This window comes from Tauraco erythrolophus, chromosome Z, assembly GCF_009769465.1.
Source record: "Tauraco erythrolophus isolate bTauEry1 chromosome Z, bTauEry1.pri, whole genome shotgun sequence".
NCBI classification, from domain to species: Eukaryota; Metazoa; Chordata; class Aves; order Musophagiformes; family Musophagidae; genus Tauraco; species Tauraco erythrolophus.
This window is the reverse complement of record NC_141496.1, coordinates 41,069,443-41,091,535: the sequence shown is the minus strand read 5'-3', so window position 1 is coordinate 41,091,535 and position 22,093 is coordinate 41,069,443. Positions and strand designations below refer to the sequence as shown.

At 43.6% G+C, this 22,093-nt stretch overlaps 1 protein-coding gene across 21 annotated transcripts in view; it reads right to left on the bottom strand.

Moving 5' to 3' along the window:
* The window catches only part of SSBP2 (single stranded DNA binding protein 2), a 183,046-nt gene extending 176,240 nt beyond the window's left edge, over nucleotides 1–6,806 (bottom strand). For all 21 annotated transcript variants that reach the window (XM_086629368.1, XM_086629380.1, XM_086629372.1 and 18 more), the window contains exon 1: nucleotides 6,698–6,806. In XM_086629368.1, coding sequence (XP_086485494.1) covers nucleotides 6,698–6,756 — 59 coding nt within the window. In that variant the 5' untranslated portion in view covers nucleotides 6,757–6,806. The remainder of the gene's footprint in view (nucleotides 1–6,697) is intronic.
* Nucleotides 6,807–22,093: the final 15,287 nt, after the last annotated feature.

Genomic DNA, 22,093 nt, shown 5'->3' with positions numbered 1-22,093 from the left:
CACAAACCTCTCTGCCATTTCAGTCAAGTCAGTATTTCATAGATGTCTGTAGGCGTTATCTTAGAGATACGACATTTTACCCCTCGGTCTCACAGGTACTTGCTGGCAGCAAAAGAAGGGTCATTTTATGGCACCTGAAGGGACAGCATGTTCCTCTTAACTTAATAAAAACCTTCCACTTCCTGACTTGTCTCCTTGAAGGCATGGCTGTCTTGGCTCTGCTCCTTGCTTTGCGCCAGGTCAATTTTCCTTGTCTAGATACACCAGCTCCCACCCAGATCTCTGATCCCAATGCTGGTCCCCTTAGGGATTTGTGTCTCTCCAAACCAGCCACTTCCACCCCACTTCTTCCATTGCCCCTCAAGAGCCAAAGCCTGTTATCTCTACAACCTGGCATCTCACGGCTGCAGGCTCCAACTGCTCATATTTACACCCTCCTTCCCACCAGTGCCCAGTCCCAATTTTTTTTCCCCAAGCTGCTCCTTTGATCCCGGTATCTGCTGCACTCCCAGCAAAGATGAAATATTCAGTGATTACAGTCAGTAAGTCCTAAGCATATGCAAATTGATCTTTTTGAAAAGGCTTGTATCCTGGCTAAATTCAGATGCTTTGTCATGCAAATGGCAAAAGACACATCCCTGGAATAAAATCCTTCATCCTTTTTCAACTAGATTTCAAGTGTTTCAAAGGAGATGGGTACTTTTGGTCTTCCATGGTAAAAATCTCAAGAACTTTTAAAACATTGGAAAACATATTTCTTCTTTGTCAAATTTTCAAAATCAGCCAAAACATTTCAATTAAAATTTTACACATACAGAAATTAAATAAATCAGCACAAGACTGATTATATATTACATAGTTCACTATAAATTTTCCACCCAAAGAGTTCAAGTTTAGAAAAGTTATGAAAATCTTGTTTGGTTACTTTAATACTTGTGACATTACCATATGCCTATAATTTAAGCAAAATGAATTATTAATATATACCCATTTCTGTTAATTACTGTCTCCTCCAGGAAGATTTAATTATCTCTTAGCCCAGCCCAAATCACGCTCACTGTAGTCAAGAGTATGTATACTGTACCCACTGGGTCTGAGTGGGCTCCAGAAGTCCTTGCTCTTCAGTAGAAAAACTTCACTCAGCACTATGAAGCCTATGAAAGCTGGAATCAGGCACGTCATAAAGTTCATCATTAAAAAAAAGCACAGAAAAAAAAAAAAAAACAAAACACAACAAAAACAACCTTTTGTGATCAGACCAATTGTGTAGAGGAAGCAAGGCAGAAACCAAAGCATCTCTTTCTCCTTGGTTCTTGCCAGTCCAATAAAGTACTTGTATGTGCTTAACTGGAAGGAAACAAGCACCTCTGCCGTAAGTAACACACTTAAAAGTTGGGTACGTATTTCAGGACACTGCGACACCGAAGTATGTTTCTGTGGCCCACCGCCGCTATCGTTCGAACTATCGGTACCTGTTAAATCTATACCACAAAATCAATTATTCTTAGTGGTCTTAATTGCAGCACAGACATTATCTGAAACACCTTCAGATGGTGTCCAACGTACCTGTGTAGTGTAAAAGAGTACCTGAAGTACTGTGATCAACAATAAATACTGTTAAACAGTTACTGTTTCCAGAACCTTCTCTTCTGTGCTCTTCCTTACTAAAAAGTGTATTCTTCTAAAATAGCAAAAAGTGTTATGTTCATAGATTCCCAGAGCAGTACACATGCAACTTGTGCAAGTTAGATCTGATGGATGAAATCAGTGTACAAACGCCAAACCTAAATTTTGTAAATCAGGCTGGATTAAACTACCAATTTTGTTTTCAAAGGCGGAGGGGGAGTGGAGGAAGGAGAGATCAATACATCTTTCACCACCTGAAACTTGAAAAATTAGCTCACCATTTCCCAGGGATGAGCAGCAAATTTATCACTGAAGTCAATTGATTTTAAGCTGTATCTTATTTTTATGTAGCGTACAAACATGACAGTGGAAAAAGTTAACCTAACTATGTGAATTCATGCAATGCTCTTTCCAAATCTGAAAAAAAAAAAAACAAAACCCAAACCCAACAACAACAATAAAAACCTCAAACCTTTCTCTAGAAATCCACAAATCCTCAAAAGCCTTCGGACATCTCAGTTTTCCAAAAGAGCCACAGAATCAAAGGAGGAAAGCATTGGTGAGTTTTCCTCTACTTATGGAGAACCCTACTGGCACCATCAAGAAAGTGACAGAAACGTAAATTTCACTCTGCTTTCCCAGCTTGGGAAGAGAGACCTATCAAGGCAGGCACCCACACTACTCATATGAATATAAAGAAGCTGTACATCCAAAAGGCCAACCACCCAAAATGGACTTGAGGAGAAACAACCAAGGAGACATCTTGCTTCTTCAAAGCAGTAGCAAAGTGGAAAAGAAAAATGCTCATCTTCCTCTCTATGACCAACTGGCCAAGATCAATCTTAAGAGACATTTACAACTAGGGTTGTGCAAAAGAAAATGGAGTGAGAACACCATGATAGCAGCAACCAACTCTTCTCACTTTCTCTACATTGTCTCCCACACCAAGCTGAAAATCAACCATTAACGAACTCTAATGCTTGCTTCTGTGTTGTTATTTTGATCATGCATGCTTTTATATACATGTTTTCTTTATTATGTTCTTTTTAACTATTTTTCTACATATATTTTATAACTTAAAACATTATTGATATAGAGATGAGGAGTTCCATTTGCAGATGCCTGTAAAAGTCCTGTTTGAAAAGCTACATAAAACTTGTGTAGTCTGGTCCTTCTTTCTCCAAGACTAAAAGTTTACAGTTTCACCATTCAATGAAATGTAAACAGGTCCAAGCTCCTAATCCGAACTAATCCAATTTTAAGGAACAAGGGGGAGGGAAATCAAGATAGAGATACATTTGCTGTGAAGAGATAAGAAAAGAGGATGTTTAGAAACATTTTAGTCTTTTTCCTTTTACAATGTAGATTAGCCTTATTTGGCCCCAGCACCACACAAGTGGTGGAAGAGCGACTGTTTAATGCAGCTTTCTCGTCCTTAATGTAATACGAATGGTCTGAACCCAAAATTAAGTCACAGCTGTTCCAGAAAGAGAGGAAGGGGTACAACACTACTTGCGATTTTTCTCTCTTCATCTTCCTCACGCCTCACCGTTATTATGTGTCTTCATTTTTAGTGTTCTACCGAGCTGTGCTGTCCAGCATCTCTCTGGCACAAAATCATTTTTCCAAAATTCATCTACCCACACCTCACATATGTCGTTAAGCCACAAAATACAGATAATTTACCCCAAAGGTCAGGCAGAAGGGACAAAGGGAAAGACCATAAAACAAATGCCGTCTTTGGAACTAAAAATTTGCCAAGGGCTACTATAAATGACTTGCAAAACTTGTACATTTTAATAGAAATTACATGACCTCAAAGGACATAAATATTAAAGACAGCATATAGTGAGATACCACACTACAAACATATTTGGCACTGGATTGGTCTGTAAAATATATCACATCCTTGATTACAAACAACAGCTGAACAACACACATCTTTTCCACACTTGATAAATACTCTTTTCACACCCCAGTCCTGTCACTGGCACACATCCTCATGGGGAAGAAACGTGTTCCATATACTAAGGCCATCCAAATCTGAGGTAGTGTATTTTTTAAAAAAAAAAAAAATATTTCCTTAAGTATTACAATTATTACAAGTGTCCTTCAGTGAACGGTTACTGGCTACACATTTCAGATACTTAAAACCTTGAGGAGACACGACGGAGTTAAGTTACATGTTCTGTTCTAAAAACTTTCAAATTAAACATAATTATAACCCTGTTCTTCTTGATTAAATAAATACTTAATGTATCAAACATACATATTTTCTCTCTGGTTTTCAAATTAACACAATCTCTTCCAGAAGTCGGAGCTGTACTTTTGTAGAGATATTTAATTCGATGGCAACTTTTCTGAGCAGAACAAGAACTTATGCATCACCTTGGGAGCAGCATTGCATGGCTGCAAAACGATGTCATAAGAAAGAGGAAAAAAACGTAATCACAGCTTTTTGGATGTCAGAAAGCAAGCATATGAAAATGGCAATGATGTGATCTGATCTACTAAGAAGAAACTTGAAGAGAGGCAATACAAAAAAATCTGTAATGTAGACTATGTAATGGTATTCCATATCATAAACCAAGCCTTTAGGATTTTTTTTTTTTTTCATTAAAGGAAAAGAGGGTCGCGGGGGCAGGAGATGAGTGAGGAAGTAAGTGTCCGCTAAATTCCCAGTTGTGTTTAAGTCAGTAGATGCTACCAAGAAGTTACTGATCTGTCAAGTCCACGACTTAAGAACAATCCATTTCAGTGTTTTGCATAAAATAACCTACACATGTGGAATTCACATTTCCAGCTGTTAGTTATAACGAGTGGGAGACAAAGTGTATTTAAATGAAACAGCACCATCTAGCAGGCCCCCCGTAACTTTGCTTAGGAGGGCAGTTGCTGCTTGGCAATCGGTCAGTTTGGCAGGCTTGCTCTGAAAATTATTAAGCATTTTCATATCGCATGAAATATTATGTGCTTTTTGGCAGCAAGAACCCAGAAGAAAAATCAGCTACAATGAAAAGACTGAAAAAACAGTTTAAAGTTTCAGCCCTAGGACCAGAACAGTTGTGTGTGGCTTGTATCAGGTAGTTTTTGGAAAGCAGAATTAAAAGAAGATTATCTTCATCTGATCCAAGAAACACCAGCCCTTATAGATTTGTTTTATCTAGTCTCACAGAGTGATCCTATCATGCCCTTCAGGAACTTACCAAGTGTATTAACAAACACCAGCAACTCTATAGCACAAGAAAATAGTTTAATTGTGCAATTTTTCTATACCAAATAAACAATGCTTCCACTAGCCACTTAAGCGATTAATTTTAAAATTATTCCTACACTGGGAGTAAGAAGTGCCACTAGTTGATTAGATTTTAGTGCCAAAGTTGTGTCTCCCACTCCGTCTCAGCAACTAACATTTCATGTCAGCGCTGCCTGTGTCTTCCTCTACCTTTCCAATGCAAACTCATGTGTGAAATTCCCAAACATAACAACACTTTAAATTTCCCCTAGCATCTCCTTCTCCTGTAGCAACAGAGATGCCTGGCCTGCCGCTGCTCCAGGAAGCGTGCATGCCAGTCTGGAATTAGGAAGTCTCTAAAATACTGCAGGAGAAAAAAAAAAAAAAAAAAAAAAAAAAAAAAACCTCAACGAAAAAAAAAACTTTTAGGTGAAGGTTCAAGACAAACTGCCTGAAGGGAAACTCATCAGCCGTGCGCGGAGTATTGAGCCTGATGTTAAATCTGCGATTCTGGAGCAATCCTGCGATTTTTGCAGCGGATAGGTGCGAACCTCGTTTGTGGCCGCAGGTCTCCATCTCCGGACCCCCCTCAGCAGCCTCACCCCGACCTTCTCCAGGCTGAAGCCACCTCCTCCCCCTCACAGGGGCTTTTCCTCCCCCTTCACGACCGCCGCCTCCTCCCCGAGCTAAACCGGCCTCAGTAACGCCAAGAAGCCGCCGCTACAGACAACTTAAAGAGGCGCCGTCCATTCAAAAAAACTCCTTTTCCTCCCCAGTTCTTTCCCGCCTGCCCTACCCGCAGCGCAGGGCCCGGGGACAGAGGCACCCCCGGCCCTTGGCGGCCCTCCCCAGCCCGACGGGGCCGCTTGCCGCCCCGCCGCATCCCGCCGGGCAGCAGCGCGGGGTCCCGCTCCGCGCCGCTTCCCGCGGGCGCCGCCGGTCTCTCCCCGCTTCGAAGAGCCGTGCGTTTACACGGGGAGGGAAGAAAGGAAAAATAAAGGAGACTCGCGCTGTTGAGCCGGAGATTTTTATTCGTTTTTTTTTCGGAGACGGAAAAAAAAAAAAAAAAAAAGAAAGAAAGAAAAAAAAAAAAGTAGTTTTCGCAGGCTGTTTCGGCACCAGCCGGATTCAGGCCGGGGGGGTGCGAGGGAGCCCCGCCGCGCAGCGGCACCCCCGAAAAACAAGAAAGGGGGTGGGTGCCCACGCCGGCAGCACCTTTGTTCGGCGGGGCGGGAGCCGGAGCTCGGCGTACCCCCCTCTTCGCCGTGCGCCCCGGAGAACAATGCGCCGCGGGGCCGGGGCCGCCGGGCTGCGCGGTCCCGGGGAAAAGTTGCGAGGCGACGAGTTGGGAAGCGGCGGGAGGCGGCCCGCGGCCCCCCTCCGCTGCGTCCCCCGTCCCCGTCCCCCGTCCCCGGGCCGGGGCTCTTTGTTACCCGAGTTGTCCCGGCACCTTGCGTCGCCGAGACCCGCGGAGGGCCCCGGGAGCGAAGCAGGGAGCGCGGCGCGGCTCGGCCGCCCGCCCCAAGGAGCAGCGGCCGCGGGAGCGGGTGGGGTGGGGGCGCCCGCTGCGGCCCCCTCGCCCGGCTGCCGCTGTCCCGCCGCGGAGACCCCCCTCCGCGGCCCCTCCCGCCCGAGCGGCGCGGCCTCGGCCGCCTGCCCCCTCACGCCGGCCCGGGTGGCGCCGGTCCCCCTCGGTCCGGCCGGCCGGCCTCCCGCCGCGCCGCGCCCGCCCCGCACCGCCCGCCGGCAGGAAAGTTACTTCGCGCGCAGGGTCGGGTCGGCGCCCGCGCCAGGCGCGGCGCGGCGGGGCCGCGCGGCCCGGCGGGCTGTACTCACTTCTCCCTGGCCTGGCTGTCGGACGGGACGCTGCTGTTGCTCTTGCCTTTGCCGTACATGCCTGCAGAGAGCTCCGACTGTCACGCACCTGTCAACCCATCACAGCCTCCCCGGGAACAGCCCCGTCACCATGGAGACGCCGCCACACACAGATCCCATTGGCCGGCCGGGCGGGAGGCCACGCCCCCCGCGCGCTGATCGACAGGCGGAGACCCGGACGGGCTGCTCCCTCCTCCTCCCCCCTCCCCCCCCCCCCCCCGCCCCCTCGGCTCCTCCTTCCCCCTCCCGCTCGCGCTCTCCCTTCCCCGGCGCAAGGGGGAATTAGAAACGGTTCTAGAAGGATTTTAAACAACCGGCTGTTCCGAGCGCTCGCCACCCGCCCGCCGCCGGCTGCCGGCGAGGGAGAGCGCGGCGGCGACCGGCAAACTGCGGACCGGACTCCATCGGCAGCCGGCGCCGGCAGCCAGCCCGCGGCCTCCCCGCCTCCCCTCCCTCTCTCCCTCACCGGCCCCTTCCCTCGCCCCGCTGCCTCTCGTCCCCCGCGGGCCGGGGGCGCAGCCGTTGCGCTGCGGCCCCCGCACCACCCCACCACCTCCACCCCGCTCCCTGGAGAGGTGCGGGCGGCGGCCGCCCCTGCCCCGCGCCGGCTGGCCGCGGGGCCCCGCTCCATGTCAGCTCCCCTCCTGCAGCCCCCTGCCCGGCAGCTGCCCAGCCCCGAGTCCCCGCAGGGTGCGCGTCCTGCTGCCCCTCTTTGTGCCTCCGCAGCGCCGCAGGGGTCGCCCCTTTTTCGGCCCCTCAGAGCCGCCCGCCTGGCCCGCGCCTCACGGGACCCCGCAGCCCCCCGCCCCCGTGGGCACTTCCCGCAGAGACCGGCCCGGCGCCCCCATTTCCTCAGCGCCGAAGGTCAGACCCTTTTCCCCCGACGCGGATGGGAAGGGGAGGGACGGACCCAGAGAGCCGTCCCTGTCCCGGGAGGGCGAGCCCCGAGCGCGGGAGGCTCCCCTCCAGAGCCATGTCTGCGCGCTGGGAGCCGAAGGCGAAACTTGGGCCCGGCGGGCTGGAGCCGAGACCAGCCGTTAGCGATTGGAGGTTGGGAGGAAACATTTCCTGAACCAAAACAGCGTGCTTTAGAAAAGCTAAAAAAAAAAAAAAAAAAAAAAAAGTCTAAAGAAAATTCAAGGAAATGCTTTGATTTTTTTTAAAGGTACATTGCAAATGATTGCATGCTCCAGAGAGATGATAGGAAGAGAGCAACCACTGGGACCGTTTGTTACTTGCTTTTTTTTGAAGTACTCTGGTCTCAGGTCTTTTTTTTTTTTTTGTATTTGCTGCTGAAGTATAATCCCAAATTTTGTAGATGTTGATACTTGCTTATCTTTACAAACCTATGACTAATCTTGTAAACCTACTCACGTGTGTAAGCCAAGGGGGCTTTTAGTGTTTAATGTCAAGCCCTCTGAGCACTTTTTCGGTCAGGCCAGGTTGTAAATACACCCATCTCCCCATTGTGTTGGCAGGCAAAGGTCACGAACAATAAGCACCACGTAGAATTCGAGGAGGGAAGTTGTACTAGGCATAGACCACCAGCATCTGTTTATCGTTGTTGGAGCTGCAGGGGAAAAAAAAAAAAAAAAAAAGTCCCCTAGATTTTGAGCTGCTAGAGTGAAGGAAATGGTTGGTGAGGTGAAACTGTTGGGGGAGGATTAAGAGAGTATTAATGAGTGACTGGAACAAGTTAGTGAGACAGCAGGAAGGAGCAAGACCCTGAAGGGTCCAAGGTGCTTGTAGCTGCACATCAGCGATGCCCTTCCACGGGCGCGGGTTGCGTGGGAGGTGCGCTTTTGCAACTCACTGCCATAATTCATCAGATTAAAGCGTACCGCCACAAAAGCCATTTCGTGCCAGAGTTGTCTGGCTCAGGCTTTTGTCCTGCTATATTTTTCTTATTAACGGGTCAGTGGGATAGAGTGGTTGGAGTGGGTCTAGTGAAAAAAAGTAAATTGGGCTTTCCGTGCAGCCCGCTGGCAGGGGTCACCCCAGCCTCCACATCGTGGCAGAACGGAGGCTCCCACCCGCTTCCAAGTCACGTCAGCAAAACCAGAGGAAGAATGATGAGCGAGGTGGCAACAGTGGGTTGTGGTGGGAGGAGAAAGTAAGTGGGAAATGGCAGGAGAAAACGAGGGAGGAAGGAGCGAAGGGAAGGGGAAGAGAGGCTAACAGAGGAAATGAAAGGGGCAAAAATGACCATGGGTGGGAACAAAAAAAGGAAACAAAGTATAAGAACAATGCACAGTGAATTTGGGTGATAAAAGGGGGAAAAGACTGTAGGGAAAGAATCTGAGAAGGGCGCGTTAATGAAGCGTGAACCAAAGGGATGTGTTTTGCCCTCATTCGTAGGGAATAATGCTTACATGTCTTGTACCATGCAGTTCAGGTGGAGGCTAACCATGTGACTGATTGCATTCAGTGTGAATACGGGTAGCAGAAAATGGTACAAAGAAAGAAAGGCAGCGAAAAAATCAGGACAGAGAACAAAGAAGGACTTGGGTTGTGGGTAAAATAGAAAAAAAAATAAGAGTTGCTGCGGGAAGGAGAAGAGTGAACGCGGATATCCTTGGGCAAACACACAAAGGATGGTTGACACTTACTTCGGCACAGGATCATCATATCCAGGGCGCAATTTTCATCTAAATATTTGCTTGCCCTTGTGGAACAGCCACTATCATCCGTCAGATATGTTGACTACCTCCTGTTCAAGGCTTTGTATGGCCACCCCATCCATAGTGGCAGCACAGCTTTCACACAAAACTAGTAACAATGGTGAAATCATTCCTGGGCAAGGCAGTCATCTTTGCATCTTCTATTTTTTTTTTTTCCCCTTCCCTGCAAAATCTCTTGTTTTGTTTGCCTCAACAGATTTGATTGATTTGTTTGTGGTTTGAAGGGTGGGGGGTTATTCTGAGAAGATGGCTATGTTAGTGTTGTGTCAGCCTTGTAAGGGGAAAAGTTTTGTTCTGGAAAAGGACAATGTTGAGGTGTTTCCTAAAAATGTGATGACAAGATTGCTGTAATGTCCTTGGATATGCGTTCCATGACAAGATTTTCACAGCTGAAAATGCTTTGTTCCTGATTCTCATGTAATTTATTTGCATTCTTGTGATTTATTTCGGTCTGAAGGACTGCAAATGCCTTGCATGTGCATAGATGAACATATTTGGGGCAGAGTGGAATGAACTTTAGGGGGGCGGGGATGGACGCTTGGACGTGAGCAGGATGGATCTGTCCCCAGTAACAATGTTAAAACTCCTTCTTTTTACAGGTCTGGTTCCCAGGCTACCGTTATTAACATTCAGGTCATGACTTCGTAATTTTGCTTAGAGATCCTTCAGTGGAAAATACAGAAATAGTGCTAGTACTTATTTATTATGCGTATGAAAAACAGAGCACAAAGAGGAATAAGGTACTCGTAGGACTCTGCTGTAGATTTCCCGGGCTAATGTTACCACTGCCTTTGCAGGAATGCTATCACGGTGTATTATCTATCAGCACCAACCACGCAAACAAAATGTTATCATGTGGATACAAAAGTTTGCTTAGTAAGCAGGTAAATTAACATGAAAACATCCAAATGGTCTTACGAAGTTTTGTGTGTCATTAATTCTTTCTTAAGGTGTTTATACACGTCTAACATCTGCGTATCTCTGCCCTTGCTCCAATCATTTTGAGCACAAACACTGCTCTTAGCAGCAGCAGTTGTATCTCATGAGGCCGATACTGTAATTAATGAGATGTGAGGCACAAATACTGGGACAAATTTAAGTTTCTAGTATCAGAAATGAAGATCCAGTGTTTGCTAAAAAGGGGGATGAAGGGGTGGCAGTACTTTAAAGCTTCTCAGTCCAACACTGGAAAGGAATTCACAATGTATTTTTAGAGTGTTATAAAAATCTCTTACATAATGCTGATTAATTCTTAGGTTTTAGGGAAGAGCACTGGGCTTTGTGTGTAAGAGTGTTGACCAGCTAAGCCACTGAAAAGGGCTGGTTTGGGCTGGATTTTTTTTTTTAACTTCTGGGGTACAGAAAGCTGCAATTATTCAATTATTACAGGATTTTGCTTTTGTTTGGGCGTGTATGAATATTTTTCTGGAAACTGCATCTTATTCTTGGAAGTCTTTATCAGTTTAAAACATATGTTATGTTATATCACCCTGTCTGAGATATAGGATAGCTACAAACTGGGTGGTGTGTGGTTTTTTTTTTTTTTCTTTTCCCTCTCTCTTACTGCAGCTAGTTACATTATGGATTAACGTTAAGAATGTCTGCAGTGAAACATTACTTGTGTGGCTGTGTAAGACTTACATGAACAATGTAACCTATATTACAGAATCATGATTTTCCTCATATAGTAACAGATACAATTACTGTGTAGTTCTACCCGTTCTGTTGATTTTTAAAATCATGAATTAATCTAACTGGCAGGTTTCACACAGCTCTTAACAAAGGACTATTCAGGAAATTAAGTCGGTAAATGGTACTCTCTTATTTTAATTATAGTTGCATGTAGTTCTTGTTGTATAGCTAAAAAAATTTTTTGGACAAGATATCATGGGAAAGAGATGCTTTTGTTTGGTCTCTTTCAACAGATACGTGACCAAGGCAGCTTTGAAGCCTTTCTGAGGAATCCTTCTTCCTTCTGTAGGACATTTAATCTTTCTGTGGAGTTTATAACTATGAACTTCATTCTGCAGACTTTCATTTCAGTGCCATACAGATGAGTAAAAATGGCCCAGGTGAGTGAGATGAGCCCTAAATCAGTATTAGAGAATGAAGATAAGAGGAATGCATGGGTCACAAGTGCAAAATAAAAGCTTTATTTGTCCCTTTTTTCCAGTTGGGAGGAAATAAAAGTAATTATAGCACAGTGGTAGGGAGGGATGATCCTTATGGGTCCTTTCCAACTTGAGATATTCTATGATTCTAAGTCTCGAAGAAAGACTTGCTAATAACCTGTTTGTCACCCAGGTCTCCTGCCAGCAAGGGCTCTCTCTTTCCCTCCACGATACCTTGTGTAGGTGTTTCTGCAGTTCTCCTGGAAGAAGTCTTCACCACCACAGAGAGCCAATGCTGCTCTGCAGTGTTTGGTTGCCTGAATTCTTTCCTGCTAAAGGACGCTTGTCCTATGAGATGCAGAGCAGCTCACTAAAGGGAGCTGGAGACATCTTCCAGCACAGAGCTACAGGATGGGGAGAGGCACTGCTGTACGCTGAAACCAGCTGGAAGAATTTGCAACCTGCTAAATTACTTCTGTAACACAGTCTGTCCTTCCTTTCTCACTCTCATTCTCCCGTGAAACCTAAGTTATGGCCCTGCTTCCCTCTTGCACTTTCTTTTTCCATTGAGAACCCAATTTCCTCCTGCCTTTGGAGAGGAAGCAAGGGTGCTTTGCAGCCTCCTTTTACACAGTTCGTCCATGAAGGGGCCAGGGAGAACCTGAATATGTTCAGCCTAGAAATAAAACTTGGAAAAAAAGAATAAAAAAGAATAGAAGAATAAAACTTTCATCAGTTAATTGCTCTCGCTGACGATGATGTGGTTGCTCACGCATGTAAGTACTCTGGCTTCTAGTTAGTGTACACTTGCAGTACAGAGTGTCGGAAGTTATCTGTAAAGGGCACACAGTGGCACACAAGTATGAGTCTTAGTTCATACGATGGAAAAAAACATGTTTGTGAGTGCCAGTTTCCTCCACAGTAGCTCTTACGACTTCATTCTCTGGTGTCTTATGTGGTTTCAGATCTCCCTGATGCTGTTTCCACCAGAGGGGCTTTCACAACATCTCGCTCTCTCTCAGGCACTCAGACACTCACGTGCATGCGTCCTCTGGTGCTGGCTAAGGGTTGAACTCATGTTGCCTCTCATGTAGAAGACCTCAGATACGGTCTCCTTCTCCCCAGCCACATATTTTCCCTTATAGAACTGGAATTGCTACTTTTTTTGTCAAATTTTGTTAATAATTGGGTAACAGGCTAAAAATTATGACTGACATATACATAAACACCTGACTGAAACTATATGTTACCAGACGGCACAGTCTGTGGGGAAAAAAAAAATATATATATATATGTATGTAGCCTCAGTTATTAATCATTTGAAGGATAGCTGAAAGTCACCATGGCTGGTTCAGTGATGTGTCACATCAGGAATGCGATTCCGTGTGCTGTATGTGCCAACGAGGAGAAAAACAGCTTGAAAACTGGGGCTATAGGTGGATGTGAGGCTGAGTTGGACCCCCCCCCCCCGATCCTACACAAAGCTCCACATGGGCAAATCTATCTTTGCATGATGTGGGTGCAGGGATCTGTGGGTAAGGACTTTACTGCTGTGGTGCCTTAGCTCCCACTTTATGCTAAAAAAAACCCAAACCAGAAATCACATTAGCAGAATCAAAACTGCTTTTATTTTCAGGGTCACTACACTCAGCAGTATGTTACAGAAAAAGGATGAACCCGGTATGGAGTTGCTGATAATTCCTGAGTTGGTTTGACATATGCAGACTGCTGTCGGCTTCAACAGGCTTATTTAACACATTTGTTTCTTTGGTTTTAGGATTATTCAAAATGCAATTTTGTGAAGCTGTATCAGTGAGGTTGCATGTTGTGGGCTATAGGTCTGGAGTTGCGGGCCTGGAGTTGCCACAGGTGTATTAGCAGAAAGGCTCCGCCTTTAGCCAGCAATTAACCGTGATTAGGGCAAATAACCTCTTCAGAACGCTCAGCGTTTTTACATTTATTAAATTCTGTTTGTTAAAAAAAAAAAGATTCCTAAGCAAGCAGTAGCACTCGAAGTGAATATCTGGGAAAAGAAATGGCCAAAGCTATCATACTGTGACAGCTTTGGCAAACCTTTGCACAGTTTTATAAAACAAACGCATGTGATGTTCTGTTCTCTGGGTAGGTCTTTACATTAGAAGTTCATACTTAACGCAAAAGATGAATAAAATGGTTCTGTCTCTCCACATATTTACTGAGCACATATCGGTGAATTAAGTGTCATCCCAGTGGTGCACCATATCAGCTGTGCTCTATCAACACATTCACACATACAGCAGTTTTGTGGAACTTTTCTGCCTTCTTCGACGTGTATAACCTGGGGAAGATGGAGACCATTTCAGACTGTATTGTGGGCTTAATATTCCAAGGAGCTAATTTCTCTGGATCTCATGAATCATAGAAAATAAAATAATTGTCTGAGGGCTTGCTCTTCTTTTCAACAAGTACGTAATGTGCCAGTGGACTCTGATAGCCTCCGGAGTATTATTTCATTTGCTTTCCACACCAACATTTGAGCTTCTTCTGCTTTTTATGAACTATTTGAGTGTTTCATGTTCAGATAAGAATAGGTACATTGAAAACTGCTAAAATTTCACCCTATTTTGGACCTGGGGCCCAGGGAGAGGGTGGTGATGGTACTCTAGTACATGTCAAAATCAAAGTTATAACAGATCTGACTGATTGTTTAACAGGTGGCCAATAGCAGAGTTACAAGTAAGAAACAAAACCACAGCATTAACTAATTTGTACTTACATATGATTTGTTTCTTTACAACTTTCAAGAGGCCACAGATTCATAAATGAACAAAACCACTACAGGAATATAATGCACAGAACCTTCCCCCCAAAACAGCAAAATAACAAGGAAAATTGATTAAAAATGTTTGATAGTGTATGGAACCAAGGAAAAAAAAGTAAAATAATGTTGCATGTTTCTCACACAGACTTTCACTGAACCAAAAGTAGATGCAGAATTTACTTTGTCAATATACTTTGGCTTTTCCAAAGAACTACAACAAGTTTAGTCCCCGTTACAACTGTGTGTCGCAGGCACAGTTACACCAGTTACACACAATTACACCAGAGGGACCAAATTACAACCTTTTCATGCTGGGTTTTCTATAGGTAAAGGACAAAGCAGGGTTATAACGGGGTACAGGCAGTGTCGTAGCGCCGAGGATGCCCTGGGTTGGGAGGGGAACCCTTTGACTCTAGAGATCTTCTGTGATAACAACAGTACTGAGGGATTGTGAAGATTATCTGCCACTTAGGTTCATCTTTGAGTCAATATTTGGTTTCTGTTTCGAACAGGTAAACAGGTAACAGGCAAGTATGCTCTGTCCTGTTAACACGTGAATATTGTTTGAGAGATTTGTTTTGGGTTTGAGCGACAGATTGATTTGTGGGACAGAGCCTTTTATAGAAACCAGATGATTACTTGTATTCTTTGGCGTTTCCATTTATAAAAGCTATTCATATTTACACACGCACACACACATACACACACACACGATATTGTTCATATATATTGTTCATCTGGTAAGGAAGAAATAAAAAAAGAAATTGATACCAGTCTGCAGATGTGTTCAAAAGCTTAGTGAATTCTTCAAGCTCTGCTGCGGATCAGATTTCATGAAACTGCAATAAAAAAAATCCTTTTTTACCTTGTCTTTGTGTGTTCTGAGGTGGGTTTGTAAGGTTTGAATTACTAGGTAATCACCAAGAAGTCTCCTTTTCATGAGCCTGCAGCTGGGAAATGGACAGTTTAATATTAATGGAAAGAACAAACTCTCCTTCTTTCTCTCCCCTTTTTTCTCTGCACTTCGGCTTCCTGATTTTCTTCTCTAAGTTCCCTGTCCTGAAATTGCCTTTGTAGAAGTCCAGGATGAACTACAAAGCAAGAGTAGAGTCCAATTTTTCAAAATCCCGTTTATCGACTTCAGTCAGTGTCATATGACACTAACTTAAGAATATTCAAGATCGAAAAATCTGATTCATTGATGTATCTGCAATTATTTCTTTAACTCAGAAACTAATATTAAATGAATCTGAGGGCTTCCCTTATGAGATACTTCTGAAATACTCTGCCATTGCTGTGCCAGGGGGAGGTATGGAAATAACCACTTCTGGCTTCTAAAATAAGAAAAATATGAAATGTTTGTTGCAAGTGAATAGGCACAGACGACTGAACTTTAATGGAGGTAAACAGTAGCACGACAGCTGTAATACGGTATATATCCACACTTACATTGTTTGTACACCATCAATGTCTTTAAACATGGCATTAACTTCCATCATTTAATGATGTATCTAGGAAGGCTTCTGGATAATACAGCTTCCACTGCTGTTCACCTCTGGATCCATTCTGGCTTCCCTTTCAATGAAGTTGAACATGAAATTAAGTTCATTGCCAAAGTTCAGCACATCAAAATTTTTTAGATTAAAGGACGTCTATTCATATTCTTTCTCATTTAAGCCAACTGCTGGAAATCCAGTGTGATGAATGAGAGAGGAGAATCCCAACGCAGGGTCTCCAGGGACTGCTAGGTCTAAGGCAAACACAAAGCTAACCTTCTTTAGGCTTCCTAGCACAAAGGAACTCTTTGCAAGCAAAGGGCCTATTGAGAGACTAAGAAGTCATGGGACTAGAGAGCTCCAAAAGGTTTCCTGCTTCTCCACGTCTGTGTACAAATGGTATATTTGAATAAAAACCTTTGCTGCTGGCTTTCCTGCTGGTTTCTTGAGTTAACACTTCCAGTGTCCAAGTCTGGTGGTGTTATTCAGGGAGCTGAACTGAGCAAGCTCTTCTGACCTCTTATTTTGACCCATGAGAGTTTTGTTTACGTGGGCAGAATAGTTCTCATGGTTGAAGCCACTTGCATTCTCCCCAGGTTGTCTTTCTGTCCAATGAAGGGTGGTACTGTGGGTCTGTGAGCAGAATCAAGTCCTGGTCTGAGCAGCTGGAACCAGGAAGGTTACAAAATTAAGTCCCGAACGAGGGAACAGAGATGCCTTAGGGGTGTATTAGAAACAGTGGCTTCTCCCATCTGTTCTCTCCTGTTGAGTTCTCCACATACTCACTGTGGTAGTCTGGCTGGCATGGTAGTTTCCTAGGATATCTGAGTAAGAAGCCTGAAACTGAAGGTGAATTGTCGTATTTAAAATACCCTTCTTTTATTGTTTTCAATACCCAAGGTCAAAATTTACAGCCCAGCTTCATGACGCTTACCTGACCTGTGGTAGCCTTTTTTCCCCTGGCGATTTAAAAATGTGCTTGAGAAGCAGAGGTGTTTTAATTTCTTTCACTGCTTTTTTTTTTTTTTTTTTTAATTCTCTTCTGCGCTTAACCTGCCTTCCCCGTCCCCCCCGCTCAAATTTTTCCATCAGCATGAGACATGTCTGACTAGTGCATCTTAAAGTATAGATTTTAGGAAGGAAGATAAAGGTGCATTTTTTTGTATGACCGTTGTGAATATACAAGAGTGCAGGGTAGGAAGGCAGCTCTTGAGAAGCTCCTCCCTGGCCTGGAAGGGCATGGTGTTCGATTATGACAATTTACTTAATTCCAGACATTGGTAAACAAACAGGGATGTGGAAGAGCATGTATATGAAAGAGGAGGACTTTTTAATCTCGCAAGCTGGCCTCAGGGGTTTTGGTTCAGAAACAGGCAGGAGTTATACAGAATTCCCAGAATACAGCTGGTGCACCCATAACTGCATTGGCTATAATAGGATTTTTTACTGTGCTAGGAATGAAATATCGGGCTCTCATTGTTATCTTTCCTTGTGCAGCTGTAAAGAATTTATTTGTGAGTTTTACAATATCCAGAGGTGGTTCCTTTGTACCCTTTTTCAATAAAGTTGAAATGTCGAAAGTTTTTTAGTTTCTTATTACTCCCTTTGCCCAGTACAAAAGCCTTGTGGCAATCCTGAGACTGGCACATCTGTCCTGTCATGAACTTTTTCTGAAAGTGACCATTCTAGTTTCCCTGCATCGCTGGTCCTTCTAATGCCATTTTTAGTTAGCCCCAGTATCAAGTATTTTCCAGCATGTTGAGTTCAACACGCTTTCGCCAGACTAGTGAGACATTTATTAATGGTTCTGAAAAGCTATGTTATTTTATCTATTCTTGACAAGACTCTGGGTCATACCTCAGATTTTAGGCATTCTCTGTTCAGTGTATTGAAATTTCTTGTAAGCCTCAAGTGTCCCACCTTAAAATGGAAAAAATGTCATACACGAATATGGGTATAAAAATGTTTCACTAGAAAGATACCTCAACTGCTCAGAATAGTAAGGAATCAGGGAGACGTTTCATTTCCACATGCTAGATTTCTCTCTGGTCTTTCTTTTGTGAGACTACCATTCTTTAAAGAGTTTGGCTCTACTTTCTCATTGCCTTAAGTGGAAGCAGGAGTAGGAACTTGATGTGACTTCCCAAATACTCCATTTTCCAACATCAGTCGGTGACTGCTCATGAGAATTTTCTGGATTTGATACTGCTGTTTAAGTGTATTCAACCCTGACAAAAATAGTACTTTTTTAAAAACCTGTCAGTATGAAAGGTAACTTTAATGTTAATGGAAATGACAAATTAATCCAGCAAAGAAATACACAAATAATAAAGAGAGTCCATTTTAGATTGTATTTCTCTTTCTCTTTGCATACTAATTTCTTAAAATCAGTTTTAAGAAATACCTTTTTTCCACAGAGACTTTTTTTTCTCTTTCACTGTCTTTCATGAATCCCCTTTCACATTCATGGGTGCTTGTAATGTCTAGGGAAACAATAAATTTTTAATTTAGATGTGACAGATCTGATAATGTTGTCTATTCATGAGTGAGTTTCCCATTGAAACCAGGACAGATCATGAGCTAGGACTAAGCATTACTGCTAAGGAGTAAGGGAATAGCAAACTTCAAATTTTTGGAAGGACATGAGGGAAACTGTGAAGAAAATCTTTCTCTTAACCCCTTCCAGTGAATCTACCATCTCTCTCTCTCTCTCTATATATATACATATCTTCCACAACTATCACCCAACGATTTCCTTCTCATTCAAGAAGTGCTTGGACAGATGGAAGTCAAAACAGTAGGGGACTAATAAACTGTTTCAAGGTTCCCAAATTAGGTCTGCTTAAAAATAAAAAATTGAATTATAAATGCTAGCATCCAATCAGAATGTTGCCACTGATTTCCATGGTTCTGGCAGTATCTGGCTCCTAACATGAATACAAATGTCGTAATTTGTTTTCCATCCCGTCTGATGTCAATGTAAACAATCTTTTGGATGGATTTGGATATTTCTCTGCAGGAGTATGAAGCCTAACTCAACAGTATTGTATTCGTTTATGAGAAGCAGAAGTGGAATCTGACGAGCTCAGTGACATTGCCCAAGCTATCTGAAACATAGAAAATGTCTTACATAATGAAAAGCATGTTAGAGTTTAAAATATTTTCTATATTCATTGTTTAAGTGTACATTAGAAGCCAACTATGTCAAGACGTCAGCTAAAAATGACTAAGCCAAAGCAAAAAGCATAGGAATAGTCATTATATATATGTATATCTTTGCTCTTGTTTTGCAATTTGAATTTCAACTGCATTTCCCAAGGAAGTTTTACATTCAGACCCAAGTTAGCAAAAGCATTTTTTTGCCACTTGCAAACTATTAATATCTTTTGACAGAGGTCTTTAAGCCCATTTTTTAACTGACTTACTGGAAATATTTTAGGAGTTATTTTTTCAGAAACAGTTCAGGCAAGCAGATGAACATAAGTGGGTATCACATGTAAAAGTCGCCCATTTTGGTTTTCCAGGTACTGCACCTGGTTTGAGAATTCAGGTGTGAGTGTGCCTTGTAACGAAGGATGGTCTAGCATACCATGGGCAGCGCAGAATTTCTATACTTGCCTGTACCCCTGGCTCTTAATTTTGAAGTCCAGTCACTCTGTGCTCAGCTAACAACACTGTTTACCACAAAAGGTTCAGCCTAAACTACTGCTAAAATCACTCAGTGGTCAGTCATGTTTCTTGAAATTAATTTTCAGACTGAGTAGCTGCCTGCTGTGAGGAGGTTTATGGTAGGCTGTCTCTCCTGACTGCCAGAAGTTGCCTAGGACCTTTTTGTGCACAAGCAACAGATTTTAAAATATGCACTTGCTTAGGCACATTATTATTCTAAACGTCTTGAAGTTGTGTTCTCACTCTTTGTCACCATAGAAATGATTATACAATTACTTACCATTTTTTCCAGAGAAGGACTGCTTGTATATCTGGGTACGGATACACTGGATTTCCAAGGCATTGAAGAATTACTTGACTGCAAAGAAGAGACCATCTCCTCACTACCTAGGACCAAGGGGGGAAGGAGCAGCCGCCAACCAGGCTGACCAAACACATTTTGAAAGGAGCAGGCAAGGCAGGCTGTGGGCATGTCCTCTTCCAGCTACCGCTTTCCCAGCTGGAGAAACCGAAGCAGTAGCGTGGTGCCCTGTTGCTGTTACCCCTCCGAGTGTTGTACTTCCAGGTCTGCCAGGAAAGCTGCTTCAGCACGTGCTGCTTAAGCCATTTTAGTCAAAGTAAGCTATCCCTCAATTACAGCACAGGCTGTATAGATGCAACATCATGCGAGCGATGATGCTATTTCAGCTGCAGCGGAAGACCTGTAGGCAGATGTTCTCATGCATTTTCTTGTGCAATGACATCTCAGAGCACTTCCCTGGTAGAAAAAGGATATGTGGATCGCTTGTGCTCGTATGAACTTCACCACTCTTGGCAACTTCAGTGTTAGGGTTGAGGTGCTGAGCACCTGTGCATGGTTTAGCCAATATTCAAAGAACAGATATTTTACACTTTAGTCAACCAGGCTGGTTTTCTGTTTTCCTTCATTTTTTAATTGATACCTTGATTGAACTGCATGCAGCAGCACACTGGACTCATCTTTAAGGCAACTCCTATTTCACTCGATAGTGTACAACGTATTAATTCTCTTTAAACCTCTTTCAGGTTCAATTTTGATTTCTGCTCCACAATTATATTCCTCAGTGTTCTGTCTATAGAAATAATCTTTTATGAACCTTGGTTTCAGTGCCCGAGTTCCCTACAAGTCCTAAGAATTCCCTTCTCTGAGCAGTACATGCATTAAAGACACTGAAGAGAGCCCTTTCAAATTCAAATACATAAAAGCAAACGGGAATATAAAACCACAAAAATGCAAACACAAAAATGCAAACACAAATGCTTTCCAGAATATGGTGGAAAGCAAACGAAAGACTAAAGTTTTTGATAGGGGAAAGCAATAGTTTAGTAAAATAAAAATTATAAGTCTTTAGAAAGGAAGACTTGAGGTGCTTTTTTTCTGAAACGGGGAGAAGTATACTAAGCAAGGTCTCAAAGTTCATCAGATGCTGTGCTAATTTAAGAGTCTTAAATAGCAGGCATTGTCTGTCTGTCACACAATTGTATGTCTGTCAACTGTCTGTTAGGTTGGGGCTCTAGAGGATCCCAGATGTGCCAGCGGAATCTCAGGAGCCAAAAATCTACTCAAACTGTCTAGGATTTTTATTTGTCTTGATTTTTTTTTTTTTTCTGGCAAGTTCAACAAGGATGATGGAAACGACTAGAATGAAGTGGGACCTAAACTGTTTGTTCCCTAACAATTTCTTTTTCATCTTCCATAACCCCCCTTTCTTTTTTTTTACAGTCTTAAACAGTCTACTTTAAAATAAACACTTTTCTGTGCTTTTCTGTGTTTCTAAACAGTGGAGAAATACTGAAATACAATGCCAAAGCCTTTTTTTCCAGAATTTCCATCCCATTAGAAACCACAAAGTGAGGCAAACGCTGAAAGCAAGCCTCTTCTTGCAAAACTTCCAGTTCAATCTATTGAACACAGAGGTTTGGATGAGTTTGATTAAGCTTGCAAAGGTTGACTCAATCCTTCATCCTCCACTGGTAGGTAAATTGAATCATGGGATTTATAAAGAGTAAACCTTGCCAGACAAACTTGATTGCATTTTTGATGGAATTACAAAATTAGCAGATGATGGGAAAACAGCGGATGTAATATATCTGGATTTCAGGAAAGCATTTGATACTGCCTCATGAAATCTTACTTGAAAAATCAGTTCAGATTGGCTGTGAGTAGAACACTGTCATGTGGGACAAGGAGCTCAAACCTCATGAAAGCGGACGACAACAACAAGAGGCAGCAGAGACTTGCCTGTGCCCTGACCTCAGCGCTCTGAGGACATCACCTTTGGTCCTCCATGAGGAGATACAGCCACAGGGCTCTCTGTGGGCTCCCATCAAGTCTGGCTGCACTGCCATGGTCATACTCAATTAGGGTAGAGGACTGGAACTTAGCCTGCTGATGTGATCAGTGACCTGTCTGCCATGTGGGATGGGGGCTTGGTGTCATCGTGACCGTCATGTGTTGCTTTCCTGGAAGGCAATCGTGCTGGCATCTGAGAAGAAAGAAGTTTGTGGCTCTCCTGTGCTGGGGGACAGAGGATAACGAAAGCAAAACCCACTTTGCTTTTTGGGAAAAGGATGAAAGCCCC